This window comes from Theropithecus gelada, chromosome 4, assembly GCF_003255815.1.
Source record: "Theropithecus gelada isolate Dixy chromosome 4, Tgel_1.0, whole genome shotgun sequence".
Taxonomy (NCBI): Eukaryota; Metazoa; Chordata; class Mammalia; order Primates; family Cercopithecidae; genus Theropithecus; species Theropithecus gelada.
This window is the reverse complement of record NC_037671.1, coordinates 20,892,966-20,920,150: the sequence shown is the minus strand read 5'-3', so window position 1 is coordinate 20,920,150 and position 27,185 is coordinate 20,892,966. Positions and strand designations below refer to the sequence as shown.

Sequence of the window (27,185 nt, the reverse complement as noted above, 5' to 3'; positions counted from 1 at the left end):
GTGACAGAGCAAGACTCTGTCTCAAAAAAAAAAAAGAAAAATTATCCAAACAAGAGGCTTTTTTTCCTACTGACTCCGTCAGAACTAAGAATAATAATCATAGGGATTGTTGTTGAGGGTGTTGAAAGTAGAGACTCATGCATTTTTTTTTTTTTAAATTTATTTATTATTATTATACTTTAAGTTGTAGGGTACATGTGCATAACGTGCAGGTTTGTTACATATGTATACTTGTGCCATGTTGGTCTACTGCACCCATCAACTCGTCATGAGACTCATGCATTTTTAGAGAACTTGGACATTTGATTTTTTGAAGTTTTGCCTAGTAAAGTCAATAGGAAACTGCACAGAGGCAGATATATGAGAATAAATATTGCAGAAAAATAAAAGGAAAAAAATCCAAATATCCATAGTAGGGAGCTGATTGCATCCGTTATTCATACAATGGAAAGCTGAGCTCCTATTTGAAATGCTAATATTGATGTATATTTGTAGAGATGGGAAAATGTTCATTATTTCTTGTCTTAAAAGAGAATGCATTGTCTTTGAGACACAAAGCCATAGTAATAAAATGTATTCCAGTGTCTCTAGACTCCAATCTTGCGTAAATTTGTAAAAATACATGGAGAATGAAAAATTTTTTCAGAAACGTAGCGTAATTGTTTTCAATTTTTTATGTTGTTTTTCTCAGATTTTTTTCTTTTCCAATTATGAATAAAGCTTTACTAAATATGATAAATTTGAATTATATTCTATCTGCCAAACATAACTGTAACTAAAAGAAGCTGACTATATTTGAAATCACATGTATATATTTAGTGGAAATCAGAGAGACTAGTTTTTATTTTTTGTCATATATTTTGTTGTCATGTCCAGGAGGTACTGTGTGTATTAGTAAAAATGTGATCTGTAATTTTATCAAAATTACCTCATTAGTACCTACATAGTGTGTTGACACATCTATTCATACCCCGTTGGCTTATTTAACAAAGACCTACTGTAGTCTTACGGGATTCATTAGAATTTCAAAAACAGTCATACTTTGACCAAAGTGTAAAGTAATTAACATTTATTTTTAAGTTCAAAGAACAATTTTTTTTTTTTTTTGAGACAGAGTCTCACTCTGTCACCCAGGCTAGAGTACAAAAGTACAGTCTTCTGATAACTTTTTGTCGCTGATGAGGGAAGAGTCTCCCACCCAATTAAAAATACATTTTTCTGAGAACAACAATATCAACACAGGAATAATTCAGTGAATACAAATGCCTATTGCGTGCCAGGCACTCTACTAAGATGCAGCAACTACTGTTTTCACAATCTGGCAGCAAAGGTGAACACGAATAAAAAAGTTGTTCCAGCCAGGGGCAGTGGCTCACGCCTGTAATCCCAGCACTTTGGGAGGCCAAGACAGGCGGATCACTTCAGGTCACAACATGGTGAAACCCCGTCTCTACTAAAAATACAAAAATTAGCCAGGCTTGGTGGCGGGTCCCTATAATCCCAGCTACTTAGGAGGCTGAGGCAGGAGAATCGCTTGAACCCAGATGGCAGAGGTTGCGGTGAGCCGAGATTGCACTACACTCCAGCCTGGGCGACAGAATGAGACTCCATCTCAGAAAGAAAGAAAAAAAAATGTGCAGTGTGATGAGCTCTGAGAGTCTGTTAAAATTATCCTGGAGACCAGAGATGAGAGCAACTGGTTCCCAGTGTCATGCAGCATGAGTTACTGATGATGAATGGAATCAGCCTTGACAGTAGGGAGTCACTATAAACTGACCCAAACCCTGCCATTCACTGATAATGAGATCTTGGGCAAATGGCTTAACCATTTCAAGCCCCAGTCACCTTATCAGTCATAATTGCTACCTACTCTACTTGGGTATTGTGAGGATTCGATGATATAGAACATGTAATCCCAGCACTTTGGGAGGCCAAGGCGGGTAGATCAGGAATTTGAGACTAGCCTGGCCAATATGGTGAAACCTCATCTCTACTAAAGATAGAAAAAATTAACCAGGCATAGTGGTGCACGCCTGTAATCCCAGCTACTCAGGAGGCAGAGGCAGGAGAATCACTTGAACACGGGAGGCGGAGGTTGCTGTGAGCCGAGATCGCGCCATTGCACTCCAACCTGGGTGACAGGGCAAGACTCGTCTCAAAAAAACAAAAACAAAACAAAACACAAAAACAAATAAAATATATAAAGTACATTGCCAACAGAACAGTTGATAAAAATTATCTTTGCTTTTCCTTAATAGCGTAAATAATAAATTTAGAATACAAGTTTAATAGGTTAAATCATGTCCTGTTTAGTATTTGCTACAATTTGGTCATACACTAAACTGAAATTTACTCTTGTAAATTTTTTTTTACAATTTTTATAGAGACAGGGTCTCACTTTGTTGGCCAGGCTGGTCTTGAACTCCTCTCCTCAAGCCACCCTCCCACCTCGGCCTCCCAGAGTGCTGAGATTACAAGCATGAGCCACCATGCTCAGCCTACTCTTGTGTTTTTATATGCTGGGGAGTTCTTCGATCATTTCATTTATTTTTCATGCAATTTTAGTATACACATCCTGGTGGTTTGTTTCATTTACATCATAAACCTATTTCATACAGCTATATAGCAGTCATCCTTGTTTTTCCAACTAACAATCTTCAGTTTAAAAGGCCATTCCTACCAAGGAAAAAGACACATTGTTATTTACTCTTGAAAGAACCTAGGAAAATAATTCCTGCTAATTCCAGCGTATTCAGCATCAGAAGCAGAAACCAGAAGTACCACATTTTACTACCTAGTATAGGAATAGATATAATAGATATTAACTTTAGGCTCTAAAAAGCCATAACAAAATCTCTTTGACCACAGTGCTTCTCTGCAATTGAGTCCTTTCACCAACTCAAGCTGTGGGGTTTTTTTTTTTTCTCAAGTTACTAAATATGAATTGAAATCCTGAATTATGGTCAGGATGCTTGACTTAGCCAACTCTTGAAGTCTCTTGTCCCCACCCTCACCCCACTCCCTTCCTGGGGGCTGGTTAACCAGTGTGGAAGATCAAACAGGATTGCTCCATTCAGCTGCTTGTGCCAAGAATGTATTGCTTTTAGAATGCCATCAAATGGCACTTGGGTCTGGCTGAGGACCACAAGCAATTCTAATAAGCCTGGGCACAGGCTGGATTTAATTCTGGGTCCTCTCTGATATAGGGCTTGGCTCCAGATTTAAGGCCTGCCTTTTAGCACGGGGCTTGGGAACATCCGTGGAATAAGGAAGGTCCTTTGAGAAAACATATGAGAAATAAATATTAATGTATATGAAAGATCACACACCAGAGTGGTCAGGTATTTTCTTCGTGAGCACAAGGCTATCATACTTGACTATAACATAAAAGCAATTTGTGAAGCAGATAATAATTTTGATTATACTTTATTCTTCTCTGAATATATACGTATTTGCATACAGATCTTAAGGTACTCTTCACAACAGACCTGGGTGTTTAGAAAAGATTCTTCTGATTACACCTGTTTTTAAAAATCCACATATTCCATCAACGAAGTTACCAAACATCTATGCTAGATGGTAGAAGTTAGCAATAGAGAAATAAAGTTATATAAATTTGGTATATTTTTTCAATCCATTTTTTACACTTTAGCATTTGTAGATCTCTCTCTTGCACAGACACCAGCGTGCGCACACACCCACTATTTGACATAAGATTTTACGTTATACGTACAGTTTCTGAACATGGCTTTTTTTTCACTCAACAATGTTCTTTAATTCGAGCATTATTTACACATAGATGTGGGTGTTGGGGATTTATTGGTTTTTAAAAAATGTTATGTAGTATATTCCATCATATAAAACAGTCACACTTTACTTACTTTCATACTTACGGGCATTTAACTTGATTTCCATTTACAGTATTATGAATAACACTGCCATGAACATCCTTCACAGGGCCCTTTTCGGGAATGTGTCTCTAGAATAGACGCTTCACAGTGGGTCAGACAGTGTAGGCATATTCCCTTTTACAGATGCTGTCAAGTTTTCCTTCAGAATGTCTGTGTTCATTCATTCTCCCACCATATGCAGCAATATTTGATGTTGTCAGAATTTTATTTTTTGCCAGCCTAATGGTTGCAAATTGTATTAGTCTGTTTTAACACTGCTACAAAGAACTACGTGAGGCAGGGTAATTTGTAAAGAAAGGAGGTTTAATTGACTCACAGTTCCGCATGACTGGGGAGGCCTCGGGAAACTTAGAATCACGGTGGAAGGTGAAGGGAAAGCAAGGCACATCAAGGAAGGCACGTCTTACATGGCAGCGAGAGACAGAGAGAGAGGAAAGAACTCAGAGGAAGCCACACACTTTTAAACCATCAGATCTTGTGAGAACTCATTATCATGAAAACAGCATAGGGGAAACTGCCCCCATGATCCAATCACCTCCCACCAGGTCCCTTCCTTAACACGTGGGGATTACAATTCGAGATGAGATTTGGGTGGGGACGCTGAACTAAACCATGTCACAAATACTATCTCGTTTTGTGTCGAGACACTTTTAAGAGTCTCATCCTGCAATCATCATATATCATAGTATAATAACAGACTCCTAAAATCAGATCTGAATTTCCATAAAAGAAAAACGTAAAACCAAAAGCTTATGTTGTGTTACATTATTTTCAAATGTAAAAGGAACTATCATGTAAGATAAAAACGTTAAATTGACTCATTCTTTCAACATTTATTAAGCATTTTGTACTAGGCTGTAGGATTATGAAAATAAGCAGGTTATAGTTTTGGGCATCATAGAGCTCTCATTCCAGTGGAGGAAACAGGTGCTTAAACTAGTAGTTTCTGCAAATGCTGTAGAGTGAGTGTTCTAAGAACTATAAGAGGACAGGAAGGAGGATATAAGTCTCATTGTCTTAGTGATGCAGAATGAATATTAGAAAATCACCAAATTCAAAGGGTAGCAAATGCTGTCCTTTTATGTGTTTAAAACAGATTGTCACACATTTACTCTTCAGCCCCGCTCTGCCATAATGTAGTACATGACACAATCCCCCCAGGAGATACAGAGAGATTCACGAAAGAGATCTTGTCCCCCACTCCCCCTGTGAGGACACAGGTGACGGGTGCTGTGAATCTACAGACAGCAGCTGAAGTTGTCAATCTATCCTCAGCAACTAACGGTTTTTCAGCACTTGGCATTTACAAAACACTAAGCTAGGTGTTGAGGGGGATACCGAGGTATGTATAACATGGTCTTGTTCAGTGGCAGTTCAGAATCTAGCTGGGGAGATAAGGCAGTTCATATTTAATGTCATTGTAGATGCTCAGTCATAAGAAAACACCACCAAATTTGAATGATGCTTCCATATGGCCCACTCACAATGGAAAGAAAACTTGAATATTTAGAGAAATGTCTTAGAGGGAAACAGTGTATCCACGTCCAGGTACTGAGCTGTAGTTTAGAAGTGTGGATGAAATTGCATATATCAAACTTTTAATACACAGCCCTGTACTTAGTAGGCACTCTGTACACTTTGAACATTTTTTTTGAATTGACATAATATTGTTATTAATACAAATATATCAAGAAAAATTATTCTTTTTATTAGTTTTAATTTTTGGCTTGTTTTTTAGGTCAAGAAGTGGTTTTCAAGTGCCTTGGGGAAGGAATTCTTGAAAAAGCCTTTCAGGGGTATAATGCGTGTATTTTTGCATATGGACAGACAGGTAAGAAGTTGCTTTTATAGTCCAGATGTGATAGATCGTGCCTGTAATCCCAGCACTTGGTGAGGCTGGGGTGGGAGGATTTCTTGAGCCCAGGAGTTTGAGACCAGCCTGGGCATCATAGTAAGACCTGTCTTTACAAAAACTAAAAACATTAGCCCAGCATGGTGGCACACCTTTAGCCCCAGGTTCTCGGGAGACTGAGGTGGAAGGATGGCTTGAGCCCAGGAGTTTGAGACTGTAGTGAGCCATGATCACACCACTGCACTCCAGCTTGAGCAACAGGGTTTGAGGCTAAGTTGGCCACTTTTCTGCTCTGTTACCTTGGCCAGTATATGGGGAAACCTTGTATGGCTGAAGCATTGCATTTTGCTTATTCTTTTACCTGTTCTCTTTTTGCTTGCTTCTTCTCCAGGTTCGGGAAAATCCTTTTCCATGATGGGCCATGCTGAGCAGCTGGGCCTTATTCCAAGGCTCTGCTGTGCTTTATTTAAAAGGATCTCTTTGGAGCAAAATGAGTCACAGACCTTTAAAGTCGAAGTGTCCTATATGGAAATTTATAATGAAAAAGTTCGGGATCTTTTAGACCCCAAAGGGTAAGTTAGTGGTCAAGATTAAGTGTGTTAATAGGGGGAGATAATTTTAAATGATTCTAAAGTTAAAATTGGAAGTGAATATACGTATTTAAGCTCTTGGTGACTACACTGGTTTTCATTCATTTACAGAGAAATCATCAGCTTCTCAAAGCCTGTTGGTATACCCAGTGTTTATCCTACATTAATGTATTAAGTTGCCTATGTATGCCCTTTGAAAAGATGTTGTTACTATTGGTATTATTTTTTTGCCACCATGAACTATTCATAAAAATTGAGTTAGGAATAACCATTAGTTCTTCCATTTACATTGGAAAGCGGCACTTCTGTGTTAAAGGTAAAAGGGTTGAAGGATTGAAACATCCCAGCCAAGGCAAGCAATTCCCTTCCCTGGCTGGGCGTTGGAATCATGTGGGGAACGTTTTAAGCATCCACTTGCCTGATTCCTACCCATAGAGACTAGATTCAGTAAACCTAGGGTGAAACCCAGGGATCTATATTTTTTTAATTAGGTGATTAAAAAATATATTTATTTGATTCATAGAGGCAGGGGGACCATTTACTTTTTTTCAATTAAAAAATTTGGAGCCGGGTACAGTGGCTTATGCCTGTAATCCCAGCACTTTGGGAGGCCAAGGTAGGCAGATCATCTGAGGTTAGGAGATTGAGACCAGTCTGACCAACAGAAACCGCATCTCTACTAAAAATACAAAAATTACCTGGGTGTGGTGATGGACGTCCGTAATCCCAGCTTCTTGGGAGGCTGAGGCGGGAGAATCACTTGAACCCAGGAGGTGGAAGTTGCAGTGAGTTGAGATCGTGCCACTGCACTCTAGCCTGGGGAACAGAGGGAGACTCCATCTCAAAAAAAATTTAAAAACAACTGTACTGATTTAAAAATAATATCTATTTATGGAAAATTTGAAAAAATAGGTAAAGTGTAAGAGGTAAAAATGACCTGTAATCTCACCATTCAAAAATAATCACTAAGGCCAGGCATGGTGGCTCATGCCTGTAATCCCAACATTTTGGGAGGCCAAGGTGGGTGGATCACTTGAGGTCAGGAGTTCAAGACCAGCCTGGTCAACATGGTGAAACACTGTCTCTACTAAAAGTACAAAAATTAGCCGGGCGTGGTGCTGGGCACCTGTAATCCCAGCTACTCAGGTGGCTGAGGCAGGAGAATTGCTTGAACCCGGGAGACAGAGGTTGCAGTGAGCCAAGATCGTACCACTGCATTCCAGCCTGGGCAATAGAGTGAGACTGCATCTCAAAAAAAAAAAAAAAAAATTAATAACCACTATTACTACTTTGGTGCATTTTGACCAAAATTATGAGTGACGAGGAAGTGACCTAATCAAAGAAAATGTTTATATTTACTCTTAAGAAGCTGTTAACTATTTAATGTATACAAAAGAACATTTATAATACCTGTAAGGCATAAAGAGTAATAAAAACAACTGCCTGTCTACATTGGGTTAATAAATGGAACATAACTTAGCCAAAAGTACTCTAGCTAAAATTAAATAAATAAAATGGAACATGACCAATAATTGTGAAGCTCACTATATGTTCCTCTTGGATCCATGTTCTATCCCTCCCCAAGGTAACTACTATTGTGAATTTTGTGTTTAGCATTCTCTTCCTCTTCTTTAGCATGTAGAAATAATTTTGCACAATTTTTAACTTTGTATGACATTATAATATGTGTTCTTTGGTGATTTTTCCTCCCACCATGATTCATTTATTCTTATATATGAAATGCTAATGCATTTTTACTGTTGTCTAGCATTTCATGGCGTGATTAGATCAATAATTCATCACTTTCTCTGTCTTTTGTGTGGTTCCTGCTTTTATCAATACAGTGCTGTTCTGAAAACATTGTTTTGCAGGTCTCCTGGTATATAGCATGCAGGAGTTTCTACGTAACACATCTAGGGGTGGAATTGTAACTCACAAAACATTGAATCTCCAATTTTATTCAGTAGCACAAACTGTTACCCAAAGTGGTTGTAACAATTTCCACTCCCACCAGCAGTGTACAAGAATTTCCGATATTGGACACCATCACAGGCACTTGATACAATGCTGGGTTTGCTTTTTCTTGCTGCTGAATAGCATTATAGAATCTCTGGCAAGCAGAGTAAGCTGTGTACTGGATCGTGTGCATCTAAGTAGCTCATTGTCACATTGAATTCTTCATCTTTAAAATAAAAGTGGTAAAGCCTACTTTGTAGGGATGTTATGAAATTAAATGGCATAACTGAAAAGTGCTTCAGAGAACAATGCCAGGACTTTGGGATGCATTCAGTGATGCTTCTTAGCTGCTGCTTCCCATATATTGCTGATGCTAAGCAATGACTCTTAATTTGAAAGATGATTAAAATGCGATGCCCTGAATAAGATGGCATACACGATATGGTCAGTATATACATAGCTTTGCTTTTAATCTCCATTGTCTTTTGATAAACTGTTCAAATAGGTTCCAAACCAGGTTTATCATTTAAAAATTCAAAAGAGCTTTAAAACTGTCATTAGCAGAACCAATTCTAAATATAGGACAACATCAGTAATTACAAACAAACTCTGTACTATAATCTCACTTTCTGTGTAAAAAAGTGTAAGCATAGAAGTAGCACAAACCAATGCAGACTTGAAGTAAACTTTAAACCTTTTAATATTGTTTACTACTAATTCAAAAATTTTGGCCGGGCTGTAGTGGCTCACATCTGCAATCCCAGCATTTTGGGAGGCTGGGGGTGGAGGATTGCTTGAGCCTAGAAGTTTAGGACCAGCTTGGGCAGAATAGTGAAGCTCACATCTCTACAAAAAATATAAAAATTAGCCAGGCATAGTGGCATGGGCCTGTAGTCCCAGCTGCATGGTTGGCTAAGGTGGGAGAACCACCTGGGTGGGAGGTTGAGGCTATAGTAAGCCGGGGTCATACTACTGCACTCTAGCCTGGGCGACAGAGTGAGACCCTGTCTCAAAAACTAAATACAATTTTAAGACATTATCTACTGAGAAGATGCTTATTTATGAAATAGCCTAAAGGTTAATTTGATCTGGCATGTTTTTTGGTTCAGTTTTTCCCCCAACCCTCCCCAAAATGTAACTGACAGCCTGACCCAGTAAGGTTTGTGACTAGAGATAGAATGTTTAAAATAGTAACATACTTTAAATAGAAATCAGAGCATAAAACACATTTCTCATGTGAAACATCGTTTTGCTAATCCAAATAAAGTAGCTTTTAGATTTGTTGGGGGGAGTCCTTAAAAAATTATTTTGAAATTATCTTAGTTACTGTGTACTTAAAAAGAAAGAAAAGCTTCCAGCTTTGGTCTGATTCATTTATTCCTTTTTCCTCCCTCCCACAGGAGTAGACAGTCTCTTAAAGTTCGAGAACATAAAGTTTTGGGACCATATGTAGATGGTTTATCTCAACTAGCTGTCACTAGTTTTGAGGTAAGTCATTTTTTTAAAAATGTGATTAAAAGCTGACTATAAATCCTATGTAAGTGATACTGAGTATATTTTATGTGGATGCTTTATAGCACAATGATACTACTCAGGGCCTCAGAAACCCAGTATCAGCACACTGCAAACAGAGAGGAAAAAGGCTTTTAATCACACTCTTCAAGCTGCTTTGTTGTGAAGGTTTTACAGTATGGCCAGAAAGCCCAATGTTTTCAGGTTGCTGCATGTTTTCACTAATACTACTCTGTTAAAACTGTGCTCCCAATGATGCCAGTGACATCCTTCTAGGCATGTGGTAGTCTAAACACTATTTGGCAGTTAGTACAGTCCTTTCTTTTTGGCAGGGTCTCCTGCCTTGGTTTCTGTCACTCCTTGCTCTCCTGTTTTTCTGAATCACTCCTCTTGCCATTGACCAGCCTGTTTTACTTTATTTACTCTTTGACTTGCATGCCTTGTTAAGATCTAACTCAGGATTCTGCTTCTATTTCTATAGTGATTGCTTTGGAAATCTCATAACGCAAACTGCTGTCTCTGTTGCTAAAGAATGTGAATGAATGTGTGAATGCATGAAGGAACAAGCAAATCCCTGCACTTTGTGCTGTTTGTGGGATGTGGCTGGCCCATTATCACCCCAGATTTAGTACGGCTAAAACTAATCTGTGCAGTGACTCTCCAGCCATTTAAATCAAGATATATATGGAATTGCTCTAATCAGAAATAAGAGCACAGTGATCATTTTAAAAATGTTTAGGTTCTGACATGAATGGATACCTTTTTGGTCTAAAGGTGCTAACTCAGCCCCTTCGCTGAGGTCCCTGGTTCTTAGCTCAGTGTGGTTGAGGTACGTGTAGATGTTATCCTGTCACTTACTAGTAGGAGCCAGGGTGCTCTTGATTTGCATCCCAGTTCTACCGCTTACTGGATGTGGGAAAAGTTGCTTGACCTCCATGAACTTCAGCGTACTTGTATGCAAAACCAAGAAAATAAAGTTCATTCAGCAAATATTTCATAAGATCCCATAGGCTCTAGGCATTCTAGAAGCAAGTGTACAAAGTGGAATAAGGAAAAAACCGTGCCATCAGGGAGCCACAGTGTTGGAGGAGGGAGGCGAACAGGCAGGCATCAGCGAGTTGGTAAGCACCGGAGAGTTAAATCAAGTCACTGCTCTTATTGATTATCGGAGTGCTCAATAAATATTAGCTACCCCAGGAACCCAAAAAGGAGCAAACAGGGACTCAACTGAGAAAGAAGACAGTTGGGAAATGGAAAGAATAAGGGGAAACGTTTCATACATTAGAAAGCCCTGAGTGAGGTAGAAGCTCAAACCCGGCTCAGTGGAGGAGCAGCAGGCAGGTTTTTATGGAAGGGTGGTGACAAAGGCATCAGAGGAATCATAATTAATACATACACCTGGCGTGCAGGACTGCATTCTTGTGTTTTTGCTTATGGTCTTTCCTTATGCTTTGCCTCTAGGATATTGAGTCATTGATGTCTGAGGGAAATAAGTCTCGAACGGTAGCTGCTACCAACATGAACGAAGAAAGCAGCCGCTCCCATGCTGTGTTCAACATCATAATCACACAGACACTGTATGACCTGCAGTCTGGGGTGAGGGATTAGGCAGAACCTTTGAAGGGGGTGGAAGAACTGAAAGTGTCCATATAGGTAAAGCCTTCCATGGTTGGGTTCAGTGGCTGAGAATTTTACGTTGGCTCTTCTGCTTACTAGGTGAGCTGCCTTGCTTACATCATTTAATTTGTTAGGTCTTCCTTCATATTCGACTTTTTAAAAAATTGGATTTTGGCCTGGTGCGGTGGCTCATGCCTGTAATTCCAGCATTTTGGGAGGCTGAGGCAAGAGGATTGCTTGAGGCCAGAAGTTCAAGACCATCTTGTACAATATAGCAACACCCGGACTCTACAAAAACAAAAAAGAAAAATAATTGTATTTCTTGTGCAAAGTCCCTAACAAGTGTGATGACATCACCATACAGCTTTTAATATATATCCTTTCATGCTGAAATTCCCATGGAAACAAGTCAGCTTCATAGTCCTTGAGGGATATTAAAAAGGACACCACAACCTTTAGCCTGAACTTTTTTTCAAAAGAAGAAGGATTTGACCTGAATGTGCAGAAATCCTCATGTCCTTCTATTTCCTCATAGGCATTTAAAATCTCCAGCTTTCTGACTATATTCCAGAAAGCTGGGTGTACTTTCTGCAAAACAAAAATGCTACATTTCCATGCCAACTTAAATTTTAACTATGAAATTAATTGCTAGTTCAAATAACTCTTCTGACCATTTAAAAACTTGCCATGTGAGTGGGATGGATTGCTCAATTATAGTGCTAACATGTATGTAGATATCCATGTGGTTTTTATTGGTAAGTTTTTTTTCTCTCTCTTGTTTCCTGTAACTAGAACTCCGGGGAGAAGGTCAGTAAGGTCAGCTTGGTAGACCTGGCGGGTAGCGAAAGAGTATCTAAAACAGGAGCTGCAGGAGAGCGACTGAAAGAAGGCAGCAACATTAACAAGTAAGGTGGTCCCGGAACAGCCTGGGTGATTTCCTTCTGGGGGGATTTGTTGCATTATGAGGGTCAGATGGTTCTGATGCACAGGTTGTTTAAAGTCTGTATCGCTTTAGTAAACTGGTTTGAAGAAAATCAACAACAACCTGTGTCTATTAAGATGTATGAGGTTTTTGGCCAGGCATGGTGGCTCATGCCTATAATCCCAGCATTTTGGGAAGCCAAGGCGGGAAGATCATCTGAGGTCAGGAGTTTGAGACCAGCCTGGCCAGCATGGCAAAACCCCATCTCTACTAAAAAGACACAGTCACACACACCTGTAACCCCAGCTACTCGGGAGACTAATGTAGGAGAATTGCTTGAATCTGGGAGGGGGAGGTTGCAGTGAGCCAAGATTGCACCACTGCACTCCAGCCTGGGCAACAGAGTGAGACTTTATCTCAAAGAAAAAAAAAAGATGTATAAGGATTGTGTTTGGGTATGGTGGCTCACGACTGTAATCCCAGCATTTTGGGAGGTCAAGGTGGGTGGATCAGTTGAGGCCAGGAGTTCAAGACTAGCCTGGGCAACGTGATGAAACCCCTTCTCTACCCAGTCTCTACCCTGTTTCTACCCATCTCTACCCCGTCTCCAAAACACAAAAATTAGCTGGGCATGGTGGCGCACTTCTGTAATTCCAGCTACTTGGGAAGCTGAGGGATGAGAATTACTTGAATCTGGGAGGCGAAGTTTGCAGTGAGCCAAGATTGCTCCACACTGCACTCCAGCCTGGGCAACAGAGTGAGACTCTGTCTCAAAAAAAAAAAAAAAGGACAAGGTTTAATTAAATAAAACTACATGGTGCTCAAAAATGGCACAAATACCATATTCTGACATATGTGGAAGCTAAAAAATGTTGATATCATAGAAGTAGATAGAATAGTGGTTACTAGGGGCTGGAAAGGGGAGGACAGGGGGAATAATGAGAGGTTGATTCGTGGATACAAAATTACAGCTAAATTGGAGAAATAAGTTCTGGTGTTCCATAGCACTGTATGTTGACTATAATTGACAATTTGTTGTATATTTTCAAATAGCTAGGAAAGTGAATTTTCAGTGTTCCCAACACAAAAAAATAAGTGTTTGAGGTGATGGATATACTAAATACCCTAAATTGATCATTATACTTTATATACATGTATCAAAATATCACACTGTACCTCATAAATATGCACAGTTGTGTGTCAATTAAAAATAAAAGCAGGCTGGGGGCAGTGGCTCACGCCTGTAATCCTAACATTTTGGGAGGCTGAGGTGAGTGGATCACCTGAGGTCAGGAGTTCAAGACCAGCCTGGATAATATGATGAAACCCCTTCTGTACTAAAAATGTGAAAAATTAGCCGAGCATGGTGGCGGTCACCTGTAATCCCAGCTACTCGGGAGGCTGAGGCAGGAGAATCGCTTGAACCCAGAGACAGAGGTTGCAGTGAGCCAAGATGGCGCCACTGCATTCCAGCCTGGGCAACAAGAGTGAAACTCCATCTCAAAATAATAATAATAATAATAATACCTACTTCACAGATTTGTTAGGGATAAAATGACCATAATGTGCTTAGAGAAATGCCTGGCACTTAGTATACAGTGAATAAATATTAATTGTTATAGCTGTTGTTTTTTATAATCAGGATAACCATTATCATGATTCCAAGTTCGCAGAAAGTAGTTTAGTGTATACTTGTAGTCTTTTTCTGTTGAACTGTAATAACTTAGGGTTTCGTTTAGGACAGAACGTGACAAGAGGAAATATATTCAGGAACGTGTTTGCACAGCTTGCATTTAAGATGATGTTAACACATTATTATTTTAGTACACAAAAGTTTAAAAATTAGAAGTAAAATAGTGGCCCCTGTATCAGACGGACACAACCGTACTCACTGGGAAAGACCACTACTATAGGAAATTAATCATCCAGTCATTCTGTCTCCTGCTTTGATAACAAAGGATTTTGCTGTATTTCCTGACAAGGCATTGCAAGATTCCAGACTGGCACTGCAACCCTGCATTCCAAAATGAGTTCAGAAACCAGGATGGGGAGGCAGAAATGGGAGTGTGAAGGAGCAGGTATCAAAGAAAAGATTGCCACACCTCCTGGAGATTCATTTGCAAGTGCTGGGCCATGCCTGCCGGTGGGGCTTTTGGGATCACACTGGAAAGTCTGTAGACTGGTTGGAATTTAGAGTGTGAGTGAGTGAGTGTGTGTGTGTGTGTGTGTGTGTGTGTATGACTGGCCTAGATGTGGAATGACCACTAACTTTTATTGAGCTCTTGCTAATGCCAGGCACGATTCTGAATGCTCCATACACAATGTCACATCAGCATCAAGGCATGGGTCCATTATCCCCGTTTTACAGATGAGAAAACCAAGACAGAGCACAGTTTAATGATGTCTCCCAGGTCACCAAGTTCTAAGTGTGGATTTTGGGAATGGTTGCAGTCAGCTGGTCTCTGAGCCCAGGCTCAGCCACTGTGGCTACACTTGTGGGGGTGGCTGTGCATTCTGTTTGCCAGGCAGCATCTGGATGATACTTTTGTCCCAGAGTAAATGTAAATAGTGCCCCCTTAATTTTGGACATGAATTTATGTAGTGGCCCTTACTGGATTACCCCAAGGCTTGGTGATTACATGATTTAGATCATTTAGTAACTGGCTCTTTTTTCATAATGACTTGTCGAATTGAATAGAATTCTCTCAACATCTTACTCTCTTTTCTTTCTTCCTTTTTTTTTTTTTTTAAAGAGATGGGGTCTCACTATGTTGACCAGGCTGGTCTTAAACTCTTGGCCTCAAGCGATTTTCCCATCTTGGCCTCCCAAAGTGTTAGGGTTATAGGTGTGAGCCAACGCTTCTGGCCTCATCTTATTTATGTATGGTCTCTTTCACAAATGGATTTGTGGATTCCTTACTAGTTTATGAGATATGATCTTCCTTTTTAAGGGTTCTTTATACTTTTCAGAGCATTTTCATACACTCTGGGAGGCTCATAACATGTATTTTTAATCTTATTTTAAAGATGAGAAAACTGATGCTTAGAGACATTGAATAACGTAAGTAAAATCCCAGCAAACATTTTGTATGCCTTGGCTAGGTGCAGTGGCTCACCCCTGTAGTCCCAGCATTTTGGGAGGCTGAGGCAGGTGGATGGCTTGAGGTCAGGAGTTCAAGACCAGCCTGACCAACATGGTGAAACCCTGTCTCTACTAAAAATACAAAAATCAGCTGGGCATGATAGTGGGCGCCTGTAATCCTGGCTACTCAGGAGGCTGTCTCAGAAAAAAAAAAAGTTGAGTTCCAAAACTAAAGAAATCTCTGACATGTTCTTAATTAAGCTTTCTCTTGGCCTCCCACTTACGTTTCTTTGGATGGAGCATTAATAATCCTCTTAAGCAGACCTGTCAGGGACTTCACACAAATGTCAGTGTCTGCTTAATGGGCTATAGATTTAGGAACTTCAGGTCTCCTGAAGCTGTAAGACCTTTAAGCAGATGTTACTCCTTTCATTAAAGAATTAAGATACCGTGTGGCCTGCTGCCAGGGAGTGTTTGGAGCTTAGGAGGTATAGGTCATCTGTGGAACTGTCTTTGCAGGGGAATACATTTGAAAAGCCAATCTGCTGTTCCACCTGTCTAGTGAAGATGGAATGAGGAAGCCTTTTCCTTGTCACTGCAGTCTGGCTGCTTCAGCTCTGCTGAGAACACATTTAGATCATAGAGCACTCTCTAATACCCCCAGACACTGAACGTGGTTCCATTTTATTCAGTAATGACCAGTCAAAATTTGCAAAAATGCAAACAATGTTTATCTAGTTCTCAGTCTCATTTCTATTTCAGTTCCTGTGGTTAATAAGCTAACATCTTATCAATAAGCTAACATCTCCAAAAGTGGGTTCTATTGAGCACTTGTTCTAGAGAAATTCATATATATTACTTCTAGGATTGTATCAGTATAATTTGTTATAGTAGAATAACTTATAAGCATGATATTTCTAGTATTTCATCTGACTCGGTGATATGCTATGGCTGTGTCTCCACCAAAATCTCATCTTAAATTGTAGCTCCCATAAATACCACGTGTTGTGGGAGGGACCCAGTGGAAGTTAATTGAATCATGGGAGCGGTTTCCCTCATACTGTTCTCGTGGTCGTGAATAAGTCTCACGAGATCCGATGGTTTTATAAGGGGAAATCCCTTTTCCTTGGTTCCCATTCTCTCTCTTGCCTGCCGCTGACATGCCTTTTGCCTTCTGCCATGATTGTGAGGCCTCCCCAGCCACATGGAACTGTGAGTCCATTAAACCTCTTTTTCTTTAAAAATTACCCAGTCTTGGGTATGTCTTTATCAGCAGCATGAAAATGGACTAATACACTCAGTCTTCCTTTTTTTCTTCTTGAGTACTTTCCATGATTCTTGTTCATTCTCTTACAGAAGCCTCACTCTAAAGAGGTATTGCCTGAATAACAAAACATGAATTTGTATCGAGGGAAAAAAATAAAATGGCTTACTTCTGTCCATTACTCAAGGGTGGGTGTTCTTCTTAATTTATGACTTGTATATTACGGAGTCCATACATGTGAATTTAAAACCTGGATAGACATATTTGCATTTAATATGAGAGACCCATAAAGGACAGCAAAACTCTGCTCCTTGGGACACAGTAGCCGCATCGTTGGAAGAATTTGATAGGGTTACCCAAGGTTTCCTAAAGCATTTTTGTCAAACACTAGTTTCTCAAATGGCTTGGAAAGAAGTGAATCCTTGGACAAGTTATTTTGAGAAAGAATAATTATAAAACCTTTCTTTGGAGATTCACAGTGCTAAAAGCTCAGAGACGTCCTGCAATAATAAATCCTATAAAACTTTGGCTTGTCATTCCCCAAACTTATTTGATGACAGAATTCTAGGTTTAACATATATTAAGATCCCCAGAACAATAAAGTATACAGTAACATTTTAAAGTATACACTAACATTTTCAGAAATGTCAGTGTGTACTCTATTATTCTACCACAGTGGTTGAAATGGAAATGAGATTGGGAATGATATGCATTAGATGAATGTTGAGTTTAATGATTGGCATTAACCACTGGAAAACAATTTGAAAGGAAATGAGGCTGATACTGTGGCTATCACCATTTTCTTTGCTCACCTGTCATGTGATGGTACTGTCCTTTCCTCATAATTTGCCATCCATATTCTTTTCCATTTCTCCTTTACTGTTAAGAGTGAGGACTTACTGGGGAGAATGCTAAACTCAAATCCACTTATTTCATCAATCTTTCAACTAATTATTTCCTTTTTTTTTTTTTTTTTTTTTTTTTTGAGGTGGAGTCTCACTCTGTCACCCAGGTTGGAATGTAGTGGCACGATCTCGGCTCACTTCAACCTCCATCTCCTGGGTTCAAGTGATTCTCCTGCCTCAGCCTCCCAAATAGCTGGGATTATAGGTGTGCGCCACCATACTCAGCTAATTTTTGTGTTTTTAGTAGAGACAGGGTTTTACCACGTTGGCCAGGCTGGTCTCAAACTCCTGACCTCAGGTGATCTGCCCACCTCAGCCTCCGAAGGTGCTGGGATTACAGGTGTGAGCCACTGTGCCCAGCCTCAACTAATTATTTCAAAGCCAGAGATTGCATTCTGCTCTAGGCAACAGAAACCAGCTACAGTGACAATGACATGAGTTAATTTTTCTCATTTAACAAGAAGTCCAGAGGCTGGTACAACACCTCAGAAATGCACACAGCTCTACTAACTTTAATGTGTGTTCATGTCATCCTCGTGATCTCAAGATGGCTATACCATTCCAAACATCGTATCCGTATCTGTGGTACAAACCCGAAGAAGGAAAAAGGAGGAAGGGCAAAAAACCACAGGCTTCCGTCAGCTGAATTTGTACCTTCTTTTATCAGGAGAGCAACAGTTTTCTTGGAAGCCCCACCCAGTAATGTTTACCTACATCTCCTTGGCCAGAACTGTGTTTAATGGCTACCTGAAGCAGCAGAGGAGTTTGGAAAATAGAGTTTTTAGCCCAGCACATTGCTTCCAGGAAAACCAGTGTTCTGTTAGCAAATAGCACTCGATGTGTTTTCCAAAACCATCATTGAATTAGTCCTTTTTAAACAGAGGTCCATGTTTTGGTCTTCACTGGATCTAGATTCAGATTAACTCTGCAGATAGTTACTGAGTGCTTTTAGTCATAAACCAAGCACAGTAATTGCATGGAGGAATGTGTATGGCAAATTACACTGTCTGCCTTCAAGGTAATCATAATCTAAATAGAAAGGCAGAGAAATAGCTACACAAATAACTCCAATAAAGTTTAATAAGTATTATATGTATGATCTTAGACCTGGTTATTGGACTAATAAGTAAAATAATATTTGAAATCTGTCCTATACAATACAGATAACACATATATCATATCCACTCCCAAGGAAAGAAATCTAATGGTCAGAGTTTCAGGGGAAATGGTGCAGGTTAGCGGAAGGTGCAGAAAAGAAAAAGAAAAGTTGAATTATAACTCAGTTTTTTCTCACTGATTATATTTATTGGAGTGGCTTTTATTTTGCTTTTGACCCTCCCAACTTTCTTTTACTTTTTCTATCGTGAGTTCTTCATTATGTTAGATTTTTTTTTAAAAAAATTCTATCTTAAAACATGATTGTCCTTTTATAAATGTCATCTCCTAGCTTAAGACTTACTTCCTCTCCAGTCAGGCCCTTCTCACCCCTGTCTAAGAACTTATGGTGAGAGATTTAAAGATTAGAATCTTCCTTACTATATCCAACTTTAGGAGCTGTGCTTTAGTAGAATCAGAAAGATTCCTGGAATAACTTATTTTTCCACTAAAATTGGCAAACAACTGTTCCCTTGGTCTGTATACCTGTGAGGCCAACAGGCTGCCTGCTGGCCTCCAGCTTAAGAAGACAGTATTAGCAGGACCAATTCTTAGTGGTTTTATTATATTTTTAAGTTCCCTGAGAATAAAATAATTCATAAAAATATGTAACCCTGGCCAGGCTCAGTGACTCATGCCTGTAATCCCAACACCTTGGGAGGCTGAGGTGGGAGGATCACTTGAGCCCAAGTGTTTGAGATCAGCCTGGGCAACATAGCCAGACCCCATCTCTACAAAAAATTTAAAAAATTATCCAGGTGTAGTGGCGCACACCTGTGGTCTTGGCTACTTGAGGGGGCTGAGGTGGGCGGATCACTTGATCCTGGGAGGTCAAGGCTGCAGTGAGGCAGGATTGTACCACTGCTGTCCAGCCTGGGTGACAGAGCAAGATGCTATCTCAAAGAAAGAAAAATTATATATGTATAAGTGTATATATACACACACACACACATATGCTTACCTGTGTGTGTATATATATATAAACACACATACATGTACTTACGTATATGTGTGTGTATAGACACAAACAGACATATAAGCCTGTGATTCGCCTTTCAGACGTTGAACTTTCTAACAGGTTTTGGGATTCCAGAAGCCCCTGCATCATTGCTTCTGAGTGGAACATAGACGAAAAGGATAGCATGGGCTCCTCATCCCTGAGTGACCTGATTATCTCTCACTTGCTATTGAGTCCCACTCACCCTGCAGTTATTTTCATTCTGTTCCAAGGGGACGGTAATAGATTTATATAGAGTTCTTGTTTTGCATGTGTGCATACTATTGGATAAAAGGGGCAGCTTCTACTAATGATACACTTCTCTAAGTGAATGAGTTACAGAGCAAAATATACGTGGGAATTGGAGTCATATAACCACTTCCTACAGCTCCACCCCTCTGATGCTGCTGCTTACATGCTATACTGATGTAGGGGAGAAAAAATACTTTTCCTCTATTTGTCCTGTAAATTAGACTGGCCAAAGACAGATTAACAAGAGAAAAGCAACAGAATTTTATTAGCATATGCGTCTTGCTTACACATGGGAGCACCCAGAGATGAATAACCCAAAGTGGTGATTATAACTTGGGCATATGACTGGGCATGGTGGCTCACACCTGTAATCCCAGCACTTTGGGAGGCTGAGGCAGGAGGATCCCTTGAGCCCAGTAGTTCAAGACCAGCCTGGGCAACAAAGTGAGGCTCCATCTCTACAAAACATTAGCCAGGTGTGGTGGCATGCGCCTGTAGTTCCAGCTACTCAGGAGAATGAGGAGAATGAGGCTTGAGCCTGGGAGGTTGAGGCTGCGGTGAGCCATGATCATGCCAGTGCCTGGGCAACAAAGTGAGACCTGTGTTTAAAAAAAAAAAAAAGGAAAAGGAAAAGGGGTTTTGAGCTTCTGGATGGGGAGGCAGGTTATGGTAAGGTGACCAAGAAAAGTATGGTGAACAAGAGTTGTCTAGAGAGGTTTGTTACACAGGTTTCTGTCACTTCTCCACCTTGAAGAGTTGTTAACAGTACTCCCCTTCTTGGTGCTAGAGAGGGAGACACCTCTACAAATGGAAATGTCCTTTACAAAAGGAAAATTGCTGCCCTGATTTTAGAGCTTTTCCTGAGTCTGCTGGTTCTCAATGGCCTCTAGCTTAAAATAATCCATATTCTGGCTCCCTTCAGTCAGCTTGCAGACAAGACGTATGATGGACATTGATGACACTGTATCATTTCCTTTTTTCTCTCAAAGTGCTATTCAGATTTCATGTTTCTACATTTAGGAGTACCAGAAACTTTCTGTGTTTCCCCCTTACACTGTCAAAGTAGGAATTATAAGTAGTTGCCCCAAGGCAGAGGAAAGTCTTCTCTTGGTGATGGATAAGTCCATGTCATCTCCAAAATGTATTTTCACGTGAAAGGTCACTGTCAACCATAAAGTTACCAGTATTGACGTTTAAGTCACTGAACTCTTTAGAGCTTGTGTGAATTAAAATAATATCTGCCATACATAGATAGTAAAATATCTGGGATAGTTGAAAGAATTGTTTCCAATCAAAAATAACAATAGTTGCAAAATGCCCTATATTCTATATTAAAGCAGAAATGTGTTTTTACCTTATATTGAACTCCTACTTGCCTCTATTATCACACACAGTATTTTTTTCAAAAAATTGTTCCTTTGGAGGAATGATTGAACGTATTTGATTTTTTTAAACAGCTGTATTAAGAAGTAACTCACATACAGTATAGTTCGCCATTTTAAAGTGTTCAATTCAGTAGCGTTAATATGTTCAGAGTTGTACTGCCATCACTGCAATCTCGTGGCTCAAGCCTGTAATCCCAGCACTTTGGGAGGCCGAGGCGGGTGGATCACGAGGTCAGGAGATCGAGACCATCCTGGCTAACATGGTGAAACCCCGTCTCTACTAAAAATACAAAAAACTAGCCGGGCGTGGTGGCGGGCGCCTGTAGTCCCAGCTACTCGGAGGCTGAGGCAGGAGAATGGCGTGAACCTGGGAGGCGGAGCTTGCAGTGAGCCGAGATCGCGCCACTGCACTCCAGCCTGGGCGACAGAGCGAGACTCCGTCTCAAAAAAAAAAAAAAAAAAAACAACATTTTCATCATACCCAAAAGAAACCTTGTACCCAAATTATTCCCTTTTACTCCCACCCACAGCCCTAGTCAACCACTACATCCATCTCTATAGATTTGCCTGTTCTAGGTATTTCATATAAATGGAATCATACAGTGTATGGCTGTGTTAGCTTCCTATTGCTACTGTAACAGATTACCACAAACTGAGTAGCTTAAAACAATAGAAATTTATTTCTCACAATTCTGCAGGCCAGTCTGAAATCAAGGGGTCAGCAGGGTTTGTTCCCTCTTAGGGGGTCAGAGGGAGAATCTGTCCCGTGCCTCTCCCCTTGTTTCTGTAGGGCCAGCAATCCTCGGCGTTCCCTGGCTTATAGATGCATCACTCCAGTCTCTGCCTGCATCTTCACGTGACCGTCTCCCCTGGGTGTCTTTATATGACCTTCTTATAAGGACATCACTCATTAGATTAGGGCCTTCCCTAATCCAGTATGATCTCATCTTAACTGATTACATCTGCAAGGACCCTTTTTCCAAATAGGGTCACATTCTGAGGGTCTGCCGGACATGAATACTGTTTAACCCAGGACAATGGCCTTTTGTGTTTGGCTTCTTTCACGTAAAATAATTTGCCAAGGTTCATCTGTGTTGTAGTTGTTGTAATACATGTATCTGAACTTAATTCTCTTTTATGGTCAAATAATATTCCATGGTGTGTGTATACCAGATTTTATTCATCACTTCAGCATTCGATGGGCATGGGGTCGTTTCCACATTTTGACTTTTGTGGATAAAACTGCTTTGAATATTCATGTACAAGTTTTTGTGTAGACTTATGTTTTCATTTCTCTCGGGTTAAATTTGTTTAACCTTTAAATCTGTCAAATATGATACACTTTTTTGTATAACTGTATGGGGTACAAGTGCAATTTTGTTACATGCACAGATTGTGCAGTGGTCAAGTCAAGGTTTTTAAGGTATCCATCACCTGAATAACATATATTGTACTCATTAAGTATTAATTAAGCTTCTTGGCTGGGCACAGTGGCTCACACCTGTAATCTTGGCACTTTGGGACTCCACGGTCACCTGAGATCAGGAGTTCAAGACCAGCCTGGGCAACATTGTGAAACTCCATCTTTACTAAAAATACAAAAATCAGCCAGATGCGGTGGCAGTTGCCTGTAATCCCAGCTACTCGGGAGGCTGAGGCAGGAGAATCGCTTGAACCCGGGAGGTGTAGGTTGCATTGAGCCAAAATCATGCCTCTGAACTCTAGCCTGGGTGAGAGAGTGAGACTCCGTCTCAAAAAAAAAAAAAAAAAATTAAGCTTCTTGTCATCCTCTCCCCTTCCACTCCCTCACCCTTCCAAGTCCCCATTGTCCATTCCAGTCTCTGTGTCCATGAGTACACATTATTTAGCTTCCACTTATGAGTAAGAACATGCAGTATTTGTTTTTCTGTGTCTGACTTGTTTCTTTTAATTTTAATTTTAATTTTTTTGACTTGTTTCACTTAAGAAGATGTACATATTTATGCCACTCTGTGGTAATGGCTGTTATTAAAATTCTAACAGCCATTCTGATCAAATGAATTCTTGTTCATTTTCTGAATCTTGAGTTAGCCTTGTATTTCGGGGACTTTTCAGTGACTCGTCTGTGGGGAATTATGTTTTGTGGGAAATAGGCTTCTTTCCTTTCAGCTTGTTTGATGGAAATCTATTGTTAACATTACAAAGAAAGCTGTCTAGTCTTTCACTTGCTAGTTTGTGTCCTTCTTTGTTATTTGCAGTAGCATTTAACTTTTTTTTTTGAGATGGAGTCTCGTTCTGTCGCCCAGGCTGGAGTACAGTAGCGCAGTCTTGGGTCACTGCAGCCTCCGCCTCCCGGGTTCAAGCAATTTTCCTGCCTAAGCCTCCCAAATAGCTGGGACTATAGGCACACGCCACCGTGCCTGGCTAAGTTGTATTTTTAGTAGAGATGGGGTTTCACCGTGTTGGCTGGGATGGTCTTGATCTCTTGACCCCTGACCTCATGATCCCCCTGCCTTGGCCTCCCACAGTGCTGGGATTACAGGCGTGAGCCACCATGCCTGGCTGCATTTAACTTTTTAAACCATTTACAAAGCACTTTCTCTTTGTGATATTTTGGTTTTTGGTTTTTGTGGGGTTTCTTTGTTTTTGTTTTTTTTGTTTTTTTTTTTTTTTTTTTTTTTTTTTTAGACGGAGTCCCGCTCTGTGGCCCAGGTTGGAGTGCAGTGGCCGGATCTCAGCTCACTGCAAGCTCCGCCTCCTGGGTTTACGCCATTCTCCTGCCTCAGCCTCCCGAGTAGCTGGGACTACAGGCGCCCGCCACCTCGCCCAGCTAGATTTTTGTATTTTTTTAGTAGAGACGGGGTTTCACCGTGTTAGCCAGGATGGTCTCCATCTCCTGACCTCGTGATCCGCCCGTCTCGGCCTCCCAAAGTGCTGGGATTACAGGCTTGAGCCACCGCGCCCGGCCCCTGTTTTTGTTTTTTTGAAAGAGTCTCACTCTGTCGCCCAGACTGCAGTGTAGTGGCATAATCTCGGCTAACTACAACCTCTAACTCCTGGGTTCAAGCGATTCTCCTGTCTCAGCCTCCCAAGTAGCTGGGATTGCAGGCATCTGCCACCACACCCAGCTAATTTTTGTATTTTTAGTAGAGACAGAGTTTCACCATGTTGGCCAGGCTGGTCTCAAACCCTTGGCCTCCCAAAGTGCTGGGATTACGGGCGTGAGCCACCAACACCCGGCCTCTTCCCACAGCTTCTTGACAGATTAATAGAGACTTCATTATATTAACTCTGGAGCTTTATTGTTCTGCATATTTTGTACTTAAACCAAATAAACATTCCATAAAACCAATTTTTCATTTTTTCTTGACAGATCTCTTACAACCTTGGGGTTGGTTATATCATCACTGGCTGACCAGGCAGCTGGCAAGGGTAAAAACAAATTTGTGCCTTACCGAGATTCAGTCCTCACTTGGCTGCTTAAGGTAATCCATTGCTCTGGTGTTCTTTTCCAACTAAAAGTTGGCTATTCCAGATGTGACAGGGTAAAGGTGTGTACAAAGCTTACCAAATACCTAAAGAACTCTCCTGATGACAGTTATTCTAATTCCTAGGAACACAGAATGAAAACTATTTTCTGCTCCTTTTTATTCCATTTGAATGCCGTTTGACAGGCATTATTCACTGCTTGAATATGGAGAGGACACATTTCATCTTGTCTTGACATTATTTGTGAAATGCCAGTCCATTTCCACATAATGTTTCCTTCATAGAGAATAATGTCATACATAACACGTTTAGTGCTTTTATCATATGTGTTGTCCATGGAGTGGGCTTCCTAAAATGCTGTTTGAAATACTTGGCAGGACAATTTGGGGGGCAACAGCCAAACCTCTATGATAGCCACAATCAGCCCAGCCGCAGACAACTATGAAGAGACCCTCTCCACATTAAGATATGCAGACCGAGCAAAAAGGATTGTGAACCATGCTGTTGTGAATGAGGACCCCAATGCAAAAGTGATCCGAGAACTGCGGGAGGAAGTCGAAAAACTGAGAGAGCAGCTCTCTCAGGCAGAGGTAAAAGCAGCCTGGTGCTCCCTGCTGGTAAAGTTCCCTGGCTTGCGGGATTTGACTGGCAAGGGTGTGCTCATTTGCAGTTGCAGGTCATCTGATATGGTTTGGATTTGTGTCCCCACCCAAATCTCATGTCGAATTGTAATCACCAGTGTTGGAAGAGGGGCCTGGTAGGAGGTGATTGGATCATGGGGGTGAACTTCCCCCTTGCTGTTCTCGTGATAGTGAGTTCTCACCAGATCTGGCTGTTTAAAAGTGTGTGCCACCTCCTCTTTCACTCCCTTCCTCCTGCTCGTCGTGTAGGATGTGCCTGCTTCCCCTTCCACCATGACTGTAAGTTTCCTGAGGCCTCTCCCCAGCCATGCTTTTCATACAGCCTGAAACCCGTTTTAAACTATGAGCCAGTTAAACCCCTTTTCTTTATAAATTACCCAGTCTCAGGTATTTCTTTATAGCAATGTGAGAACGGACTAATACATCATCTCAATGTGGTTCAGCACTTCATTGTTTATTGGCATCTGCCAAATGCTAAGCATTGTGAAGACCAACATGAGTAATACAAGACTTCTGTCCTAGGAACTTATAGTCATGGAAACAAACAAATAAGAGATAATTCCTGCTACTACCTGATCATTTACTTCAGTAAATCAGTTGGCCTTTGAACTTTCAGTGGGAAAGTATGTTGTTTATATTAACATTATAAACTATTATTTCCACAGGGCCTTGCAGTTTTCAGGGAATTTAGTTAGGTATCATCTCCTTCTTAAGCCATGGAAATAGCATGATCAAAGATAATTAAACATTAGGAATAATTCAGAAATCTTTTACTTTTCCATTTATATCAGGTCCTGACAGGAAACAAAATCTTTTTGCATTGTTTATCTTCTTTCTTTGGCTTTACTCAAACTTTAATAATGATACTCTTCCAAATAGGTGTTGCTTTTTACAAATTATTGGGCGAGGCACTGTCTTATTTGAAATATGTAAGAGGACAGCTTTGGAGGCCAAGTGCCTAAGTTTAAGTCACAGGGTTCCACATGCCAGGACTTGGGAGTGTATCTGTCACTTCTAAGTTCGCATTCCTTCACTACCCTCTTCTGACCCCACTGTAGTTGGGAGGGTATTAAGTTGTAAGAAAAAAGGAAAGAAAAACACAGTTAATGGCCATTGTTTATGGAACATTTACATGCCAAGCACTATGTTAATACTTTTATCTATCAGCATATTTCATCAAAAAGTATTCAATAGAAGACTGAAAAAACAAACAAAAAGGTGAAGCCAGGAGTCTGAATACTCTATTAATTGGTGATCTTGGCATTGCATTGTAATTGTTTGTTTATATATCTTTCTCTTCTTCCAGGCTGTGGCTCTTAAAGTACAAGATGCTGCGTTTTATTAATTTTTTTATCCCCAATCCCTAGCCTAACATTGATACTAGAAAGCACTTACTACAATACCTTGCACATAGTAAGTGCTCAATAAATGTTGCTGATTTTTATTATTATTTATAATCATTCAGTACATTAAGTATAATTTTTGGATAGATGGTAAGAAGGGTGGCAAAACACCAGAAAAATAAAAATGCTGATAAACCTTGAAAATAGTCATGATGCTAGGGGGAAAGTATAATGGTTCTGCAATGTATTTATAGGTGGATTATCTACTTATTTGCATTTCTACTATGACCATATAATCTAGGCCAGATGGCTCAAGCAATACCTGGCCAAAGG

At 40.3% G+C, this 27,185-nt stretch overlaps 1 protein-coding gene across 5 annotated transcripts in view; it reads left to right on the top strand.

Moving 5' to 3' along the window:
- The window catches only part of KIF13A (kinesin family member 13A), a 233,685-nt gene that overhangs the window by 128,882 nt on the left and 77,618 nt on the right, over nucleotides 1-27,185 (top strand). For all 5 annotated transcript variants that reach the window (XM_025383020.1, XM_025383017.1, XM_025383019.1 and 2 more), the window contains exons 5-11: nucleotides 5,650-5,742; nucleotides 6,155-6,335; nucleotides 9,710-9,797; nucleotides 11,283-11,417; nucleotides 12,231-12,343; nucleotides 24,753-24,864; nucleotides 25,246-25,458. In XM_025383020.1, coding sequence (XP_025238805.1) covers nucleotides 5,650-5,742; nucleotides 6,155-6,335; nucleotides 9,710-9,797; nucleotides 11,283-11,417; nucleotides 12,231-12,343; nucleotides 24,753-24,864; nucleotides 25,246-25,458 — 935 coding nt within the window. The remainder of the gene's footprint in view (nucleotides 1-5,649; nucleotides 5,743-6,154; nucleotides 6,336-9,709; nucleotides 9,798-11,282; nucleotides 11,418-12,230; nucleotides 12,344-24,752; nucleotides 24,865-25,245; nucleotides 25,459-27,185) is intronic.